Here is a 22,052-nt window from a genome sequence, read left to right as displayed (position 1 = left end):
ATGTCAGATGGCTTCACCATTTATTCAGTTGCACAGACCAGAAATCTAGGAGTTACTCTTTATTCATCTCTGTTTGTTACACTAATATCCAATGTTATTGGTAAATCCTTTTGGCTCTGCTTTAGACCATATCTTGAATCCATCTACCTTTCTTTGTTTCTTAGTCCAAGCCACTCACCATTATCTTTAGTCTTCCACTCACCATTATCTTTAGTCTGCTTACTTGTCTCCCCTAGTCCATTATTTTATTTTTAGAAAAGTTGTGGATTTACAGAACACTGATGCACCAAATACAGAATTCCCATATATCGCTTTACCACCGGCACCCTGCATTATTGATCATTTGTTAGAATTGATGATAGCATAATATTTTTTAAAGGATTTTAATATTTTTTTTTACATTTTTTATTGTGAAATATCTCATGTTAACAGAAAAGCAGTAAATTTCAAAGTGTGTTGTAACAGGTAGTTATAGAACAGATTACAGAGTTTGATATGGGTTACAGTTCCACAATGGTTTTTCCTTCTAGCTGCTTTCAAGACCCAAGACTAAAAGAAATATCAGTATAATGATTCAGCAGTCATACTAGATAGCACATTCTTACAATTCTAATATTAATTAAAGTCCATGGTTTCACTTAGTGCTCACTGTTTGTGTATTGTAATTTCATGATTTAAAAAAAAGTTATTCTTTTACCATATATGCAACCTAATATTTACCCTTTTACCCAGATCCAGATATATTTCAGTGCTGTTAATTGTGCACAATGTTGTGCTATCATCACCACCATTCATTACCAAAACGTCACCAGCATTCTAAATAGGAACCCTATACATTTTTTTTTTTTGGAAAGCCCCTGCTTTTATTTATTTATTTATTTTTTTATTAACGGAAAAAAAAAAAGAAATTAACACAACGTTTAGAAATCATACCATTCTACATATGCAATCAGTAATTCTTAACATCATCACATAGATGCATGATCATCGTTTCTTAGTACATTTGCATCGGTTTAGAGGAACTAGCAACACAACAGAAAAAGATATAGAATGTTAATATACAGAAAAGAAATAAAAGTAGTAATAATAGTAAAAAAAAAGCCACAAAAAACCCTATAGCTCAGATGCAGCTTCATTCAGTGTTTTAACATGATTACTTTACAATTAGGTATTATTGTGCTGTCCATTTTTGAGTTTTTATATCTAGTCCTGTTTCACAGTCTGTATCCCTTCAGCTTCAATTACCCATTATCTTACCCTGTTTCTAACTCCTGCTGGACTCTGTTACCAATGACATATTTCAAGTTTATTCTCGAATGTCCGTTCACATCAGTGGGACCATACAGTATTTGTCCTTTAGTTTTTGGCTGGACTCACTCAGCATAATATTCTCTAGGTCCATCCATGTTATTACATGGTTCATAAGTTTATCTTGTCTTAAAGCTGCATAATATTCCATCGTATGTATATACCACAGTTTGTTTAGCCATTCTTCTGTTGATGGACATTTTGGCTGTTTCCATCTCTTTGCAATTGTAAATAACGCTGCTATAAACATTGGTGTGCAAATGTCCGTTTGTGTCTTTGCCCTTAAGTCCTTTGAGTAGATACCTAGCAATGGAATTGCTGGGTCGTATGGCAATTCTATATTCAGCTTTTTGAGGAACCGCCAAACTGCCTTCCACAGTGGTTGCACCATTTGACATTCCCACCAACAGTGGATAAGTGTGCCTCTTTCTCTGCATCCTCTCCAGCACTTGTCATTTTCTGTTTTGTTGATAATGGCCATTCTGGTGGGTGTGAGATGATATCTCATTGTGGTTTTGATTTGCATTTCTCTAATGGCCAGGGACATTGAGCATCTCTTCATGTGCCTCTTGGCCATTTGTATTTCCTCTTCTGAGAGGTGTCTGTTCAAGTCTTTTTCCCATTTTGTAATTGGGTTGGCTGTCTTTTTGTTGTTAGTTGGACAATCTCTTTATAAATTCTGGATACTAGACCTTTATCTGATATGTCGTTTCCAAATATTGTCTGCCATTGTGTAGGCTGTCTTTCTACTTTCTTGATGAAGTTCTTTGATGCACAAAAGTGTTTAATTTTGAGGAGCTCCCATTTATTTATTTCTTTATTCAGTGCTCTTGCTTTAGGTTTAAGGTCCATAAAACCGCCTCCAATTGTAAGATTCATAAGATATCTCCCTACATTTTCCTCTAACTGTTTTATGGTCTTAGACCTAATGTTTAGATCTTTGATCCATTTTGAGTTAACTTTTGTATAGGGTGTGAGATACGGGTCTTCTTTCATTCTTTTGCATATGGATATCCAGTTCTCTAGGCACCATTTATTGAAGAGACTGTTCTGTCCCAGGTGAGTTGGCTTGACTGCCTTATCAAAGATCAAATGTCCATAGATGAGAGGGTCTATATCTGAGCACTCTATTTGATTCCATTGGTCGATATATCTGTGTTTATGCCAATACCATGCTGTTTTGACCACTGTGGCTTCATAATATGCCTTAAAGTCCGGCATCGCGAGACCTCCAGCTTCGTTTTTTTTCCTCAAGATGTTTTTAGCAATTCGGGGCAACCTGCCCTTCCAGATAAATTTGCTTATTGGTTTTTCTAATTCTGAAAAATAAGTTGTTGGGATTTTGATTGGTATTGCATTGAATCTGTAGATCAGTTTAGGTAGGATTGACATCTTAATTATATTTAGTCTTCCAATCCATGAACACGGTATGCCCTTCCATCTATTTAGGTATTCTGTGATTTCTTTTAGCAGTTTTTTGTAGTTTTCTTTATATAAGTTTTTTGTCTCTTTAGTTAAATTTATTCCTAGGTACTTTATTCTTTTAGTTGCAATTGTAAATGGGATTCGTTTTTTGATTTCCCCCTCAGCTTGTTCATTGCTAGTGTATAGAAAAGGTACAGATTTTTGAATGTTGATCTTGTAGCCTGCTACTTTGCTGTACTCATTTATTAGCTCTAGTAATTTTGTTGTGGATTTTTCTGGGTTTTCGACGTATAGTATCATATCGTCTGCAAACAGTGACAGTTTTACTTCTTCCTTTCCAATTTTGATGCCTTGTATTTCTTTTTCTTGTCTAATTGCTTTAGCTAGAACTTCCAACACAATGTTGAATAATAGTGGTGATAGTGGACATCCTTGTCTTGTTCCTGATCTTAGGGGGAAAGTTTTCAATTTTTCCCCATTGAGGATGATATTAGCTGTGGGTTTTTCATATATTCCCTCTATCATTTTAAGGAAGTTCCCTTGTATTCCTATCTTTTGAAGTGTTTTCAACAGGAAAGGATGTTGAATCTTGTCAAATGCCTTCTCTGCATCAATTGAGATGATCATGTGATTTTTTTGCTTTGATTTGTTGATGTCGTGTATTACATTAATTGATTTTCTTATGTTGAACCATCCTTGCATACCTGGGATGAATCCTGCTTGGTCATGATGTATAATTCTTTTAATGTGTTGTTGGATACGATTTGCTAGAATTTTATTGAGGATTTTTGCATCTGTATTCATTAGAGTGATTGGTCTGTAGTTTTCTTTTTTTGTAATATCTTTGCCTGGTTTTGGTATGAGGGTGATGTGGGCTTCATAGAATGAATTTGGTAGTTTTCCCTCCACTTCGATTATTTTGAAGAGCTTGAGGAGAGTTGGTACTAATTCTTTCTGGAATGTTTGATAGAATTTACATGTGAAGCCGTCTGGTCCTGAACTTTTCTTTTTAGGGAGCTTTTGAATGACTAATTCAATCTCTTTACTTGTGATTGGTTTGTTGAGGTCATCTATTTCTTCTTGAGTCAAAGTTGGTTGTTCATGTCTTTCCAGGAACCCGTCCATTTCATCTAAATTGTTGTATTTATTAGCGTAAAGTTGTTCATAGTATCCTGTTATTACCTCCTTTATTTCTGTGAGGTCAGTAGTTATGTCTCCTCTTCCATTTCTGATCTTATTTATTTGCATCCTCTCTCTTCTTCTTTTTGTCAATCTTGCTAAGGGCCCATCAATCTTATTGATTTTCTCATAGAACCAACTTCTGGTCTTATTGATTTTCTCTATTGTTTTCATGTTTTCAATTTCATTTATTTCTGCTCTAATCTTTGTTATTTCTTTCCTTTTGCTTGCTTTGGGATTAGTTTGCTGTTCTTTCTCCAGTTCTTCCAAGTGGACAGTTAATTCCTGCATTTTTGCCTTTTCTTCTTTTCTGATAAAGGCATTTAGGGCAATAAATTTCCCTCTTAGCACTGCCTTTGCTGCGTCCCATAAGTTTTGATATGTTGTATTTTCATTTTCATTTGCCTCTAGGTATTTACTAATTTCTCTTGCAATTTCTTCTTTGACCCACTTGTTGTTTAAGAGTGTGTTGTTGAGCCTCCATGTATTTGTGAATTTTCTGGCACTCCGCCTATTATTGATTTCCAACTTCATTCCTTTATGATCCGAGAAAGTGTTGTGTATGATTTCAATCTTTTTAAATTTGTTAAGACTTGCTTTGTGACCCAGCATATGGTCTATCTTTGAGAATGATCCATGAGCACTTGAGAAAAAGGTGTATCCTGCTGTTGTGGGATGTAATGTCCTATAAATGTCTGTTAAGTCTAGCTCATTTATAGTAATATTCAGATTCTCTATTTCTTTATTGATCCTCTGTCTAGATGTTCTGTCCATTGATGAGAGTGGTGAATTGAAGTCTCCAACTATTGTGGTATATGTGTCTATTTCCCTTTTCAGTGTTTGCAGTGTATTCCTCACGGATTTTGGGGCATTCTGGTTCGGTGCGTAAATATTTATGATTGTTATGTCTTCTTGTTTAATTGTTCCTTTTATTAGTATATAGTGTCCTTCTTTGTCTCTTTTAACTGTTTTACATTTGAAGTCTAATTTGTTGGATATTAGTATAGCCACTCCTGCTCTTTTCTGGTTGTTATTTGCATGAAATATCTTTTCCCAACCTTTCACTTTCAACCTATATTTATCTTTGGGTCTAAGATGTGTTTCCTGTAGACAGCATAGAGAAGGATCCTGTTTTTTAATCCATTCTGCCAGTCTGTGTCTTTTGATTGGGGAATTCAGTCCCTTAACATTTAGAGTTATTACTGTTTGGATAATATTTTCCTCTACCATTTTGCCTTTTGTATTATATATATCATATCTGACTTTCCTTCTTTCTACACTCTTCTCCATGCCTCTCTCTTCTGTCTTTTCGTATCTGACTCTAGTGCTCCCTTTAGTATTTCTTGCAGAGCTGGTCTCTTGGTCACAAATTCTCTCAGTGACTTTTTGTCTGAGAATGTTTTAATTTCTCCCTCATTTTTGAAGGACAATTTTGCTGGATATAGGAGTCTTGGTTGGCAGTTTTTCTCTTTTAGTAACTTAAATATATCATCCCACTGTCTTCTAGCTTCCATGGTTTCTGCTGAGAAATCTACACATAGTCTTATTGGGTTTCCCTTGTATGTGATGGATTGCTTCTCTCTCGCTGCTTTCAAGATCCTCTCTTTCTCTTTGACCTCTGACATTCTAACTAGTAAGTGTCTTGGGGAACGCCTATTTGGGTCTAATCTCTTTGGGGTGCGCTGCACTACTTGGATCTGTAATTTTAGGTCTTTCATAAGAGTTGGGAAATTTTCAGTGATAATTTCTTCCATTAGTTTTTCTCCTCCTTTTCCCTTCTCTTCTCCTTCTGGGACACCCACAACACGTATATTTGTACGGTTCACATTGTCCTTGAGTTCCCTGATACCCTGTTCAAATTTTTCCATTCTTTTCCTGATAGTTTCTGTTTCTTTTTGGAATTCAGATGTTCCATCCTCCAAATCACTAATTCTATCTTCTGTCTCTTTAAATCTATCATTGTAGGTATCCATTGTTTTTTCCATCTTTTTTACTTTATCCTTCACTTCCATAAGCTCTGTGATTTGTTTTTTCAGTTTTTCTATTTCTTCTTTTTGTTCAGTCCATGTCTTCTTCATGTCCTCCCTCAATTTATCGATTTCGTTTTTGAAGAGGTTTTCCATTTCTGCTCGTATATTCAGCATTAGTTGTCTCAGCTCCTGTATCTCATTTGAGCTATTGGTTTGTTCCTTTGACTGGGCCATATTTTCAATTTTCTGAGCGTGATCCGTTATCTTCTGCTGGCGTCTGGGCATTTAGTCAGATTTCCCTGGGTGTTGGACCCCACAGGTTGAAAGATTTTTCTGTGAAATCTCTGGGTTCTGTTTTTCTTATCCTGCCCAGTAGGTGGCGCTCGTGGCACACGTTTGTCTACGGGTTCCACCAGTGAAAGTTGCTGTGGGTCCTTTAACTTTGGAAAACTCTTGCCGTAGGGGAGGTTCGGCAACCGAGGCGTCTTGGAAGAGTGCCAGCCGGCCCGGGGGTCCGAACGCGGGGAGGGTCGCTGGCCGCCGCAGCACAGGAGAGCACCCGACCAAATTTCCTAGTCGGCCAGGGGCGCCAAGTGTGGTGGAAGGGCGCCAGCTGCCGCAGCCCGGGAGAGTGCACTGTTCCCAGCCGGACCGGGGAGTCACGTGTTTGGAAGGGACCCCCTGGTCACCGTTCTCCGCAGTCTGGGGATTTCCGACCCAACTCTCTCAGTTGGTCCGGGGGTCCTTGTGTGGTGGGGGGCGCCAGCCGCCGCGGCCCAAGGGGACCGCCTTCCCAATTCTGCCAGCTGGCCTGGGAAGGAGGAAGGGAGGGACTCCGGCCGCTTGCCGTCCCGCCCGGGAAAGCCCGCGCCCCTCGGCGATCTCACCGGAGCTGATTCTCCCAGACAGTCAGCCGTTCCAGGATGGGGTATGCCGTCCCTTTGATCTCCGTCGTGGCTCCGGGAGCTGCTCTGTATTGTCGCCACTCCCCCAGTAGCTGTTCTGGAGGATGAAAGGTGAGGGTGGCAAGGCTGTCGAGGCCGGTGACGGAGGAGCCGATGAAGGCGGAAGAGGGCACGGTGGTGGTTGGAGAGCCGCCGGGGCAGGAGGAGAAAGAGAAGGATAGGATGGCGGATAGAGTGCCGCCGGAGCAGAAGCGGGAAGAGGGAGAGGAGGGCAGTCGGGCTGGCTGGAGGGGCGTGGGCGTCGCACGCCGGGCTGGCGGACAAAGAGGGAGAGGAGGGCGGGCGGGCTCGGACCCCTATACATTTTAAGCCTTAACTTCCATTTCCTGTCCTACTCCATCTCCTGGTTATCTGCATTCTAGATTCTGACTCTGGATTTGCTTATTCTGATTGTTTCAGATCAGGTCATACAATATTTCTTCTCTTATGTCTGGCATATTTCACTCAACATGATGTCTTGAGGGTTCGTCCATGTTGTTGCACCCCTCTTGCACTCTTAACTCTTTGTAGCCCACCTCCACACAGCAAACTGATTAAAAAGAAATAAGTCAGATCCTATCACTCCTCTGTTTAAGACATAAATCATTAATAAAAGATTTCCTGTTACAGTTAGAATAATTGTACTACATTAATTACAGTTCATTGTTTACAATAGAGCTCACTGTGTTGTGCAGTCCTGTGTTTTATCTTTTAATTTTTATTCTAGTAATATAATCTAAAATTTCCCGTTTTAACCACATTAACATATATAATTCAGTGCTGTTAATTACTCTTACAATGTTGAACTACCATCACCACCATCCATTTAAAAAACTTTACATTCAACCCAAATAAAAGTTCTGTATAATTTAAACAGTAGTTCCCCATTCCCTACCCCAGCCCAGCTCATGGTAAGTATATTCTAGATTCTAATTCTTTGAGTTTGCGTATATTTTGATTTTTCCCTATTTCCTTTTTAAAATCTGTAAAATTCTGATTCTGAAATATTTCTGGTTCATGGGATTTCAAATAAGGAATTGTGGACCTGTACCGCCTCTCTGTGACCTCAGAGTTGAGTCCAGACTTCTTGGGATAGCCCAATATCTGACTACCATTTTTTAGCCTTATATTCTCCTACTTTCTACCTGTAACTTCACAGACTCAGAAAGGTCCAAATACTTCCCACTTCCATGCTGCTTATATGTTATAACCTAAATAGTAACCGTTCTCACTACCTCTTCTGCTACCCTACTAGTCCAAGTCACCATCCTCTCTCACCTGAACAACTGTCGCTCTTCCCCCTCACCCCCCATGGCTTCCCATCCTGCTGGGATGAAACCATAATCCTTACAGTGACCTGTAAGGCTTGGTGATATGCGCCCCGGTTCTGTTTACGGCCTCATTTTCTACCATTCTTCCCTTTGCTTACTACTCTTCAGCATTCTTGTCTCCTTCCTGTCCCTGGAAATACCAGGCACTTCTCTGCTTTGAGGCCTTAGTACTTGCTGTTTTTTCTACTTCGAATGTTCTTCTCTCAAATATCCCTATTGTTCTTTTTCATATTTTTACTCAGATAACACCTCCTTAGAGAGGCCTTCATGGCCATTCAGTCTAAAATAGCATCCTCCATTATTCTTTTTTTTTTTTTTTTAACATTTTTATTGTGAAATATAACATATACAAAAAGCAATAAATTTCGAAGTGCATTGAAACACGTAGTTATATAAGAACAGATTTCAGAGTTTGGTATGGGTTACAGTTCCGACAATTTTAGTTTTTTTCTTCTAGCTGCTCTAAGACACTGGAGACTGAAAGAAATCTCAGTATAATGATTCAGCAGTCATACTCATTTGTTAAATCCTGTTTTCTCTGTTGTAACTCCTCCTTTTCCTTTGATCCTTCTCCCAATTTTTAGGGATATTTGGGCTATGCTCATTCTGATTTTTCCATGTTCTCCATTGTTCTTGATCCGTGCTCTGATTTTCATCACTTCTTGATATCTGTTTGTTTATTTGTCTTCCTCACCAAATGTCAGCCCCAGGAGGGTTGGGATTATGCCTGTCTTATTCACTGCTGTATTTCCACACTTTATAAGGTGCCTGGCATGGTAGGTGCACAGTGTTTTTAGGTGAATTGTTTTGTGCAGGATGAATTGGAACTTGTCTGTTTCCTAGATTTGAGACTATGATGCTTCAGTGCATTTACTGAAAGCTGAATTTTTTTTTTTTTTGGCATGGGCAGACACCGGGAAGCACCCAGGTCTCTGGCATGGCAGGTGAGAACTCTCCCTGCTGAGCCACCGTGGCCCGAGCCAAAATTATTTGCCTGTGATTTTGTCTCATTTTGTTTTCAGTGAGCTTTTGCTATTGTTTCCTTGCTAACAATGTCTGCCTTATAGGTTACGGGCCTCCCGGGTGCTTCTTGTCGGCATGAAAGGACTTGGGGCTGAAATTGCAAAGAATCTCATCTTGGCAGGAGTGAAAGCACTGACCATGCTGGATCATGAACAGGTGAGGTGGTCAATCACTTCATCACTCCCCTTCTCAGTCTTCTCTTCTTCTGTGTGCATACTTACAGATTATGTGAGTTCCTGCTTGCCCCTTCAGCAATGGAACTGTGTTCCATTGTCTTTGGCGACTGACGTGGCCAGTGCAGTTTCTGTTCCAGCTCCTCTACATCCTTGCTGTTGATAAACAGTGGAGACTCATGTTACTTTGTGGAGCTTGCCTTGGGGAGTCAGTAGTATCTCCGTTGAAAGGTGATTGTGAGGGTTAGAGAAATTGAGTCCCTACGTTCAGTTTTTTTGTAGTATATACTTAGAAGTGAAATTACCTGGTCATACGGTAATTCTTTGTTTAACTTTCCGAGGAATCACCAAACTGATTTCCAAAGTGGCTGCACCACTTTACATTTCCACCAACATCACAGGGGGGTTCTTATATCTTTGCATCCGTGCCAACACTTGTTACTTTCCAATTTTAAAAAAGAATAGCTATTCAAGTGGCTGTGAAGTAGTATTTCATTGTGATTTTGATTTGTTTTTCTTTAATAGCTAACGATTTTGGGCATCTTTCCTGTGCTTATTGTCCATTTGTATATCTTTAGAGAAATGTCTATTCAAATCCTTTGTCCATTTTTTCACTGTGTAGTTTGTTTTTTGAGTTATAGGAGTTCTTTATATTAAGCCCTTATCAGATATAGTTTCCGAATATTTTTTCCCATTCTGTGTGTTCCCTTTTCACTTTCTTTATGATGTCTTTTGATGCTAGGAATTTTTTTTTAATTAATTTTTTTCTTACTAAAATATTTTATTAGACAGTTGTAGGGTTATAGAAAATCAAGCAGAAAGTAGAATTCCTACCCTTCCACCCACCACCCCAGTTTTCCTTATTAACATTTTACATTAGTGGTTCCTTTGTTGAAATTGATGAAATAATAATTACATTCCTAATTATGGTCTATAGTTTACATCAGTGTTCCCTCTTTGTGTTGTATATTAATTCTGGGGGCCTTTGAAAAATTTTCTTCAGGTAACACATATACAACCTAAAATTTCCCATTCTAACCATTTGCAAATCTGCAATTCAGTGGCATAATTACATTCACAATGTTGAATTAGACTGCCATTGCTGCCGTCTAATATTAAACTATTCCATTACCTGAAGCCGAAACTTTGTACCAATTAAGTATTATCTTTCTACCCACTCTACTCTATTATCAGTATTCTAATTTTTCACTTTATGAATTTGCAGGTCTAATTATTTCATGTAAGGTAACAGCAATTTTGTTTTTTCTTTGTTTTTAATTAGGGCAGTCTGAAGTATTACAGAAACATCATGCAGGAAATACAGAGTTCTCATATAACCCACTCGCGTGTTCACACAGTTTTCGCTATTAACATTTTACATTAGTGTGGTACTTTTGTTAACAATTCATGAGACAATATAATTATACTGTTAACTTTAGCACAATGAATATATTGTGTTGTTCAATTCTATGGGTGTCTCTGTGTGTGTGCACATGGAGTAATAGACACAACCTAAAATTTCTATTTTCCCCCCTTTTTGAACATACGTTTCAGTGGTGTTAATACATACTCAAATTTGTGCCTCCATCCCCATCACCCATTGCTAAAACTTTTCTATTATCCTAAACAGAAACTCCATACCAATTAAACATTAACTCCGTATTCCCCTCTCCCATTATGCCCCTTATCCTGCTTATTTAATATCAGTGAGATCATAGAATATTTGTCCTTCTGATTGGCCTTTTTCATTCAACATGATGTCTACAAGGTTCATCCATTCATAGCATGTGCCAGCCCTGTGTTTCTTTTTATGGCTGAACAATATTATGATTGAATAATAATATTATAAAATGATGTGCCACATTTTGTTTACCCGGTCACCTATTGATGGGCACTTGGGTTACGTCCACCTTTTGGCTATTGTGAATAATACTTCTGTGAAGATCAGTGCCCAAATGTCTGTTGAGTCCCTGCTTTCAATTTCTTTGGGTTTATAACTAGGAATGGGTTTGTTGGATCACATGGTAATTCTATACTTAACTTTCTGAGGAATCGGCCATACTGATTTCCTGTAATTATTTTTAAAACATAAATTCTACAGAGAAGCATGGATTGGCTCACTTTATCAACATCACAATTAATGCTTGGATTGAATTAAAGACTTTCTAAAAAAAATTCCTGCAAGTTGGGAAAGAAATGTTAAAATAAATTTAGTTTGAAATGGTAGTGATCAATGAAAGTGAGGGGTAAGGGGTATCGCATGTATAATCTTTTTTTTCTGTTTTCATTTTATTTCTTTTTCTGAATTGATGCAAATGTTCTAAGAAATGATGATATGCAACTAAGTGATGATATTGTGAATTACTGATTATATACGTAGAATGGAATGATCACACGTTAATGTTTTAGTCTGTTTTTTTTTAATTAATTAAAAAAAAAATTCCTGCAAGTGTTACCTGGCTATTGATTGAGCATTGGCTGCTTTGGTTCTTCTAAACAAGAGGCAAGAATACCCCATCTAAGGAAAGAATTTGCAGTATTGATAGGCTTTCTAAGAGAAGGTAAAAGCTGAAACCCAAGGAATGATAATGCCTAACCATAGAGCTTCTTGGTAGCCCTTTTCATGGAAAATGGGACCAAAAGGTGATAGTGACTTCCTCAGCTTGTTGGGGGAATCCAAGAATGGTGGAAGGTTGCATAAAGCCTAGGGTTGTGTGATGTGGCACTCACACTGTCACTATGGTAACGTGAGTGCCACCCAGTGTTTGAGTGAACAGGATCCCGTACCTATTCACTTTGAGGAGTTAGAGTGCCTTCCACTTTAAATGTGAACTTCTCTATTTATTTTTTAAGGCCTAATATAGTGGTTCTCAACACTGACTGTACTTTAGAATATCTGTAGAGTTAATAAGTAAAAGTTCTCCAGTAGGAATACCAGAGAGGATTGAGGACCACTGGCTTAATATAATCTTGTCTCAGTCAATTTATTCAGCCTAATCAGATTGCTCCTATCAGATAAATTTAACAATTCAAGAACGTGCTATGGTTGTTCTCCCTTCTGCAATTTGTTGTGCTCCTTTCTTGAGTAGAAACACTCCAGGGAGAGTGGCTTTGGAATCATGCAGGTATGGGCTCAGTTCCCAGTAGCTCAAGCCAGGCAAGTCTGTTAACCTTGCAGAGACTCAGTTTACTCATCTACGAAATGGGAATGCCTACCCACTAGAGCTTTTCATTTAGTTTACATTCAAGAATCTGCAAGTGCCTGTTGGGTACCCTGAAGTCTGCTGGGTACTGGCAATACAATGAGACACAAGATTTGGTTCCTCTTTCCCCTACTTCAGAAACTAGAGAGGTTCCTTGTCTCACATTTTAGTCGTGGGGCATGATGGGGTTCCTGGAGTTCTGATAGTGAGTTGGGTGTTAATAGAACAAGAAAAAGTTTATCAGGTTGAAGGGCTGTGTTTTAAGGCAGAGGACATTAGCAGTGGAAAAAAGCAGAAAACAACAAGGCAGAAATAAAATATAACAGACACTTTGGCATTTTTAAAACTGTGAAGTCCAAAGCAATGGCGAGGGTCAGGTGGTGGGTAATGAGATGTAGGTTCAGGTCATTAAGGGCCTGTTAGTAATCCCTACTGTATGTCAACTTTTCCTTAATCCTGTAGATGATGAGGATGCATTGAAGAATTTTAAATGGTGAGAAGGAATGATCCAGTCAGCTTTGGACTTTATGTAGATCACTAATTGCCGGGTAAGCTGTGGTTCAGGGTAGCACAACATACAGGGCAAAAGGGAACTAGCGGTGGGAACTCAAGGAGGCAAGGCTACTTTTTCCCTCAGTTTTCTCACCTGTAAAATGGGGATGATAATAGGTCCTATATCATAACTGCTGTGAAGATTAAATAAACTAACAGAACCAGAGTTCTAGAACACACCTTGTGCTGTTTTAGTAATTTAGGTGAGAGGTGAAAAGAATCTGAGCTATGGCATTGATGATAGAAATAGCAAGAGACAGGTGTGTGAAATGCTTAGGTGGTATAATTGTTAGGAATCGGATATGGGAGCCTAAGAAAAGTAAGAAATAACAATGGTAGCTGACCCTTACAGAATGTTCCAGGTGTGTTCTAGAACTTTGGTTGTGTTAGTTTATTTAATCTTCACAGCAGTTATGATATAGGACCTATTATCATCCCCATTTTACAGGTGAGAAAACTGAGGAAAAAAGTAGCCTTGCCTCCTTGAGTTCCCATCGCTAGTAAGTGGCATGGCCAGGACGCATGCAGTCCAACTCCAGAGCCCATGCTTCTAATCACTTCATGCAGTTGTGATCAAGATCTGAGCAGGTTCTTTGTTGGATGACCTGGATGGATGGTTGGTGGGCTCATCAGTAGAGGTAACAAATAAAAGAGGAGTCAAATTTGAAGGGTCTGTGGGATATCCAGGAGGTAATGTCTGGTGCGTAACTTAATATAAGACTCATATCCATCAGAATAAATCTGGACTAGTAAGAGTGATTTGGGAAATACCAGCAGATTTTGGTAGAAACTAAAATAGGCATTGAAATGGTTAATGCAGATGTGTACAGAGTGACAAGGTCAGTGGTCCTGACATGGAATTTTTGTGAACAGCCACACCTAAAAGGGTCCATGTAGAGACTGGAATGTTCTGCAAGGATGAGACTCAGGATCTCTTAGGCCAAGGGGGTAGAGAATTGCCAGGAAGTGTAATCTCTGGACTAGTACTAATAACTAGCATTTATAGAATGATTAGTAAGTAGATTGTATTTAACATCTCACATTCTCATTTTCTAGGTGAGGAAAAAACAGATAAGTAACTTGTTCAAGGTCACAGAGTAAATAGTGGAGCCAGGACTTGAATCAAGGGTTTGAATCCAGCCTGAATTATTCCAGAGACTTTGCTCTTAACTATTATTGATGTACAGCCTCTCAATATATGAGTGAGGTCCCTGAAGAAGCAGGACAGATGGATCAAGGATACTCTTAGAGGATTGAGTGGGAGGAAGGCTAACTCATTTTCTTGCGCTTTGGAGGAAAGATGATGAAGAACACTGTGTACAAGGAGATGAGGGGAGTTAACTTCTATTGATCCTAGTCTTCGTGAAGTTGGTGGCAAGGTCATATGCAGAAATTAAAGATTAGATGTTTGATGTGTACATGAATTCCTCGTGGACCTTATGGAATCTATAATCGTACTGTGGGCTATCAGGTGAATGTGTTCTGTCTTTGAGGCTCTGCTCTGATGATGTTCAGCCTTATGGGTACAAGCATGCTTTTGCTCTAGACCTCACACATGTCCTCTGCCTTTCTGAGTTTTGATAGAGTTTAAGAATTCATTTCATGCATTCTTAATTGTGGTTGATGTTAAACCATTTGTTGGCAGGGACCACATTCTTTAAGCAAGCTACTTAGGTATTTCTCTGAATGCCTAGGGTTGTGTACATGGTAGATCTTCAGTAATTATCAATCATTTTGTTATCAGTTACACATATAAGTAGAAGGTGAAAGTATGGACCTTTCTGTTTAGATAGAATTTTCTTTATAAACACAAGGGGGTGCTCTTTAACTATGAATGACTTTAAAAAAAAAGGAAAGTTAAATGTTTGTTTTTTCAGAAGGAAAGGGAATTTACATTTGGCAAATTCTTGCAGGAACTGTGATACAATTAGATGGTAGGTATTTTTACTACTCTTTAAATTCCAAAGGTTTGTTTTCTTTGAGATTTGGCTTCTAAAAAATCAAAGATTTAAAAAAAAAAAATTTACTCCTAGGTATCTCCAGAAGACCCTGGAGCTCAGTTCCTGATTCGTACTGGGTCTGTTGGCCGAAATAGGGCTGAAGCCTCTTTGGAGCGAGCCCAGAATCTCAACCCCATGGTGGATGTGAAGGTGGACACTGAGAACATAGAAAAGAAACCTGAGTCATTTTTCACTCTGTTTGATGCTGTAAGTTTCACAGACTAAAATATAAATATATTCTAGGGATAAAACAAAGCATTGACTGTATGTATACTAGGTATGCTAGAACATTAGACTCTGAAATTCTGAACTTTTTCCGAAGCAAATGTATAAGAGGTTCTGTTCTTTAGGAATAATAATTGCATGAATGCATTGTTAGTTTGGTCTGGTCTCCTGGACCTGTAGTAGCTGTTGGTAGCTTGCTATCTGCTGACTTCTTCAGGCATATGTTCCCCTAGACCAGGTTTCATCACTGGTATTTTGTCTTCCTTCCAGAACTTTGCACATAGCTGTGATACCTTTTATTACAAATATTCTCGCTCCAAAACTTAACAAGTTGGTGATAAATTTCTTTAGCAGGCATGTTTTTTGTTTTTTGTTTTTTTCCGTTAGAAATAGCAAACCACAGCTTGTGTTTTGTCTTAAGAAAGAGCACACCTGATCTTGGTCTCTCTCTGTCTTTCTCTCAGTCACTTTGACCATGTTGCCATAGATAATTAGACAAAATCGCTGTAGTCATAAGTTAAATGAGGCATATCCAACCTCATTTGGTTTCACTGCCAAGTCTATGCGGAGGTGAAAGGATAAGTTAAATTCAGTTTCAGTGTCTATGACCTTTCAGACATAGTTCCGTGTACCTCGGAGAAGTTTAACAAATGTTTCATAATGTGAAATAGTCACAGGTGATCTACTTGTTTTTCAAATGGAAGACCCATTATGTGAAAAGTTAGCATTTGGGCTGGGTATTTTGTTTTTTCACAATTATATTTCATATGTGCATCTATTTAAATATGAACTTGAAATGATGGATCATGTGTGCATTTTTAAAAAATAATTCCTTCTGTTATATTACTCTAGGTATTGGGACACTTTCTATTTGTACACAAATGTTCTCTTCAGTTCTTTATTTTATAGTTTGGTATATTCTAGGTGTCCCTTGAAATTTTAGCAATTAGGAAGAGGGTTTGTTAGAACTGAAAAGTTGGGCCACTTGTTTGTAAAATGCAGGTATACACTGTGAGGATGATAACCATGGTCCGTGTAGGTTTTATAGTCACTTTTGACTCTTCAGGGTTCCACTTGATCAATTGGCTGCACATTCAACTGTCGCTTTCTTACCCTTTAGATTTGTTTTTTTCCCTTGGTGGCAGTATTCTTTGCCTGACACCTCTCTCTGAGTGTATTTTCACCATTCAAATTGACAGCAACAAAGAAGTTCTGTCAAATGAAAATGTCCTTTTATTTCTTCTTCAGTTTATTTTGTTAAGGAGAAAGTATGTGCAGTTTTGAAATTAGTGTTTTTGACCTTGATCACTTAGCTTGTCCCTAAAAGATGGTGTTTGTGTGGTAAGACTTGGCTCTTTTCAACATCTCAACTTGTTGAAACACAACCTAGAAGCCCTAGAGTGACATTGATAATTCTGCTGAGTGAATTACGCCTTCATTATCTAAGTTTGAATGGAAGGTCACTTGGTCTATAACCTCTTCTTTTGTCCTTAAATTCAGATAAAGTTTCACACCATAATCTGTGGAAAAATAATGCCAAAAGGTCTTATCTTCTTTATCTTAACATATCAAAAGAGGGAAAGAATGCCCTTGTGTTTAAAAATGTTAAATTTATGACCTTTGGTTCAATTAAAAATACTGGTTTTGCTTCTTTCACTATTGTTTATTCAGATTTCAGTAGTTTTCGTAATTTAGAAATAACTTAAACTTAAGTTATTACTGTCTTTTTCTTTTGCTCTTCATGAAAACTGTGAAATGAGGTTTATATATGTTCACAGATTAGGGAAACAAAAATGAATTGAATGGATTTTATTTTCTAGCTAAACACATTTGTTCTAGTTGCAGAAAATTATGGCCTTAAAATTTACATATGTTCTGCACACTAAAACCAGCAACTTTTATCTTCTCTAGCCATAGGACCCAAAGAACCCGTTGTACAAGTTTGAAACTGGCTTCAAACATACCTATAGGGACTGTTAATTAAGATGCATTTAGATATCAGGACAATGATTCACAGTTTGCAGAACTCACACCTTGCTAATTTCTTTGTTTCTGCAGGTATGTCTGACTTGCTGCTCCAGAGATGTCATAGTTAAAATTGACCAGATCTGTCACAAAAATAACGTCAAGTTCTTTACAGGCGATGTTTTTGGCTACCATGGATACACATTTGCCAATCTTGGAGAACATGAGTTTGTAGAGTAAGTGTTGGGAAAGAAAGAGAGAACATACCGTTTTTAAAATTTACTTTTAATTACTGGTAGGAAATGAGCCATCTGAGGAAAGAGTTTTACTGTAATACTTAGACCATTCTGAAACCAATTCAGTAACAATTTACTGAATACATAGATCTGTGGGTTCCGAATTACAGAAGATATGGTTCCTACCCTCCAATATGTTGTTCTAATCCAAGGGGAAGATCTAGCCCAGTCTGGCCCTCAGGTGTCTATTTAGAAAAGTCTTGCTCAACATTTAGCAAAGATTGTGAACATTTTTTTCTCTAGCTTGACTGTTTTCAGGTTGACACAGTAAAAGAGTACAGAGTAGATGGGTAACTCTAGAGGCAGATTCACTATAGGCTACCTCGGAGAAATTCCAAGGTCCAAAGACTGCTCTGGAAGAACAAACAGACCGTAACCCCTCATTTCGAACATTGAGGCTCTCTATTCTCACCTGATAGGACCTGCAGTGTTTTGAATCTGTAGCTTCTAGATGAGAGATGACAAATAATGCAGTATAATTAAACTGCATGGTTCCGTGTTTTGGCTGTGATCTCTGACACCCCCCAACTTGCTAAAGAGAGATGGAGAGAGGCCTGGCATGGTGGGAGGAGCTTTCTACTAAGCAAGAGTTGGAGACTGCTCTTTTGTTCAGCTCTTCAGGCGGGTCAGTTTCTGGGCTGTAAGTTTCTTGCTTTTAAAATCAAGGTAGGGGAGGATGAAAATCTTCATGATTTTGCACCCCTCAGATGTTCTTTGGTTTTAAGAAAATCCGCTTTTGGGGGCAAATTATAAATGGATGAAGAAGTCATAGCAGACTTCTAAGCAAGAGTTATAACTGAGAAGTTAGGATTTAAGGGGTGATTATGATTGCTGAATCATATAGAGATTTCTTTTTACTTTCTGATAGAGTAGACAGGGGGAAATCCTTGAAATCTCTGAACAGGCAGAGATCACCTGCCTGATCTCTGATAATGATTGTACAGCTTTTATCTTATGCCCTTGTGATTGTAAAAACCTTGTAACTAACCTTCACTTGTACCCATTTTATCCGGTTTTTCTAGTTGAGTCTTAGGACCACTAAAGACAGCCCCTGATGTTTGTTGATGAGGAGTCTTGGGTCAGCCCAGAACTAACCCACCCCAAGGCCAATGTTATCTTTGTAATAGAGACTGGATCTAACTAACATGGTCCTGCCTGACATGTGCAGTAGCTTAGACTTTAATCTTTAAGTCATCTGTGCTTCATTACAGTACAAAAATCACACCCATCATTGTATTAAGGCTGCCATTTTCTTTCGTATGTTCTGTGACTAAGCATGTAATCAGTCTACACATGCTCAATAATTAGATCACCTCTAATTATATCATCTGGAGCCATTGTGCTCATTATCCTAAAACCTGCCCATCTTTTAATGCTATAAAACTATCAGAATTACTGACGTTCCAGGAGATAGATTTTGGGGTCATTAGGCCATCTGATCTCCTGCTTTGCGCCTAGGAATGAACTCTTTCTCTCGTTGAAACTGCGTTTTCTCAGGAACTGGTCATTGGGCACATTGGGTAGAGAACTCGCCGCCTTTGTCCAATAACAGCCTTTTCATGTGAGCTCCCTGTGGCAGAAAGGAATTAAATTCCCTGTTTATGTCATGATTCGAGTAGAGTATTTACAAAGTAATTGCTTTCATTTATTGAAAATTTACTATGTTAGGCTGCATGCTAAGCAATTGATGTTATTTCTCTTCTTAAAATAATCGTATCAGTGATTGTTATTCCCACAGAGTATGTAGCTGACTTATAAGGTAGAAGGTGCCAGAGCTGGGATTTGAACCCAGGTCTGTATGACTACAAAGCTGTGCTTTTACCACCATTCTATTCTGTGAGCTAATGATGCTCATTTTATTTTAATGGTGTGGCTCATGTGGCAGAACGAGATTCCCTCCTCATGTTACCCTCTAGGGAGAAAATCAAAGTTGCCAAAGTTAGCCAAGGAGTAGAAGATGGACCTGATACCAAGAGAGCAAAACTAGATCCATCTGAGACCACTGTGGTTAAAAAGGTAAGTGTTCTCACCAACTGAGTAACTTCTGGACTGTGTGCCTAAAAATATGTCTGTGTGTGTGGGGAGGGGCATGGGGGCAGAGGTCAGAGACCCTGGGGTCTTGTTGGAGACAGGCAATTGCAGTTGTAAATGACTGAAACAGGCACTGAAGAAGGGAGGGAAGGAGTCGGATTGACTGGTCCATTGCCTGCCCCATCTAAAGGGGTCTGCTGCTACTTAGTGCCAGACTGCAGTTGCCAGGATGGAATGTTGGCCCAGTGATACCAGATGTGATTCTTCAAAAGAAGTCAGAAATGCAGATTTTCGTATGATCTCTTCCAAATTTCTTAATACTGGCAACCTACCCATATTGGTTTGAATGTTCTGGCCAATACTGTGCGGGTCAAACGAAGTATGTGCAGGCTGTATTTGGTCTGTGGGCCTCCAGTTTTGACCTGTAATGTATGAGTAGTATCAGAAAGACTTTTTTATTATTATTTTTTTAATTTAAGAAAAAAAGCAATACACTTAGAACCACCAAAAATGGATAACCATAGGAATATTTAAATAAAGTATCCATATAATCATTGTAAAGCCTGTATTTGCACAGTAAGTTTCATAAACCAATTTAAAATTAAGGCAACAAGGAAAAAAATCTACAGATTCAGATAACAAAGTTCTTAAACTCTAAGTATTAAACACTAACTTAGATACCATTTGATCAGCTGTTAAAACTGTGAATGTTCTCAAAACATCAAGTAGAAAGTTCTTACAAATATCTGCATTGCTATAGTAAAGACCTATACTACTAAATATTTTCCTGTTTCTGGAAAATATGAAGATACAAATATTTTTACAATTAACATGTGAAAATCTTAACCACCTAAAATGGATATCTTAGTTAGCTTATCCATAGGCATATTTAAAAAAAAAATCTAAGTAATCATCGTAAAGCCTGTTTGTATAACATGAAACTGTTTTAAATAAGGTATTACTTTTATGCAAAGATTTTTTCAGGCTGATAGACAAGTCAATATAGTCCTGAGTGGGCAGGAATCAGTTTGAATTTGAATTGCTTTAGCCTTGCTTCTTTAAAAAAAAAAACAAAAACCTCTACCCCCCAATAACTTTTAGGAAGAAAAGCTTTCAGTGTTGACAAATGTTATCCAGTGTATTTTTAAATGTTATAGATATAAATTCTATTTGGATCAGATTAAATAATTAAGTTCATTTTATAGAAAGAGGAATGAGAAGGGCATCAGAAGACGATGGTTTCTGTAACTAGTGTTGGACTCTGAGAAGGGAGTCCTGAGAAGGGTAAAACAGAAGATGAAGTAACCAGAATTGGTTTTGTTGAGCTGGGAGGGAAGATGGGACCGAACTCATATTTACTCTTTGCTTTGTAGATTTAAATGTTGAGAAACAAGAGCAGCTGGTCAGAATGTTGAGTTAAAATCGCTCTAAAGGGGGATTCTAAAGAGTGCAGAAACCACAAAAGTGGAACTCTCAGAGTTTGCAGCAAGGGTGCATTGGAGAGTTTCTTTTTCTTGCTTTTTGTGTGTTTGTATTGGAACCATCTGACTCGCTGTGAGGGTGATAGAGAGAAATTATTAAACCCTAATTTTAGTGTCTATTCACAGGAACATAATTATCCAGAGTGAGCATTGGTGTTTTGGCCTAAACTTGGGTACTTTTCTTCCTTCCTTCCTTTCTTTACTTTTGAGGCCCAGTCAAGCTTTATCTGAATAGCTCATGAGTTTTGGTGGGGGGAGATAAATTGTTAACAAACGGAGACTACAAAAGCTGCTTTGTGGGTGCTGTCAATTTATAAATCACACCCTCTTCTGAGTGTGACACTTGGCCTTGGTGTGAAGGGTTTTATGGCTTAAGGGCATTCAGTAATTGAGGCAGGTCTTTCACATTCAAATGGAGAGAGGGCCTAGCTTTGTTATCCTTTCACAGCTGGAAGTTTCCCTGGAGTCAGTTCTGATGGTGTGAGCTGGGGTGGATCTGGAAGGCTCTTTTGGGAGCCACTTAGCTAGCTATGAGGAGAATGTGGGCAGCCGGGGCAGGCCCTCCGCGAAGGTCTTTGCGTACCATTCCTAGGGCTCTTTAGTTACAGAACTCTTTGTGCAGCCTCTTCCTACATGGCACCGAATTTGAAGGTATCAAAATATTCCCCAGCTGACATTGTTAGTCAGCTGTTTCACTTGGACAATTTAGGCTTGGATTCCAACCACTCGCCCTTAAGGTTATGAGGCATTCAGTGCATTCCTGATGACAGTCCCTAGGATTCCAAACCTTGTCTTTGTACGGTCCTGTTAACAGAGCTAGGGATGGACTGCACTGGGTTTTGGCCATGGCTTTACCACCTTGTAATAACAGGCCTCTCCCATTTTGGCAAGACTCACTAATGATTTTGATGATCTCTTCCAACCCCCAAATTCCTTGATTCAGATT

At 38.5% G+C, this 22,052-nt stretch overlaps 1 protein-coding gene across 3 annotated transcripts in view; it reads left to right on the top strand.

The window, feature by feature from the left end:
- Nucleotides 1-22,052, top strand: part of SAE1 (SUMO1 activating enzyme subunit 1) — a 103,185-nt gene that overhangs the window by 13,890 nt on the left and 67,243 nt on the right. For all 3 annotated transcript variants that reach the window (XM_077131337.1, XM_077131338.1, XM_077131339.1), the window contains exons 2-5: nt 9,225-9,336; nt 15,142-15,315; nt 17,392-17,534; nt 19,511-19,610. In XM_077131337.1, the coding sequence (XP_076987452.1) occupies nt 9,225-9,336; nt 15,142-15,315; nt 17,392-17,534; nt 19,511-19,610 (529 nt within the window). The remainder of the gene's footprint in view (nt 1-9,224; nt 9,337-15,141; nt 15,316-17,391; nt 17,535-19,510; nt 19,611-22,052) is intronic.

The sequence above is a fragment of the Tamandua tetradactyla genome, chromosome 16, assembly GCF_023851605.1.
Source record: "Tamandua tetradactyla isolate mTamTet1 chromosome 16, mTamTet1.pri, whole genome shotgun sequence".
In the NCBI taxonomy this organism is placed as follows: Eukaryota; Metazoa; Chordata; class Mammalia; order Pilosa; family Myrmecophagidae; genus Tamandua; species Tamandua tetradactyla.
This window is presented reverse-complemented; position numbering and strand designations above follow the sequence as displayed.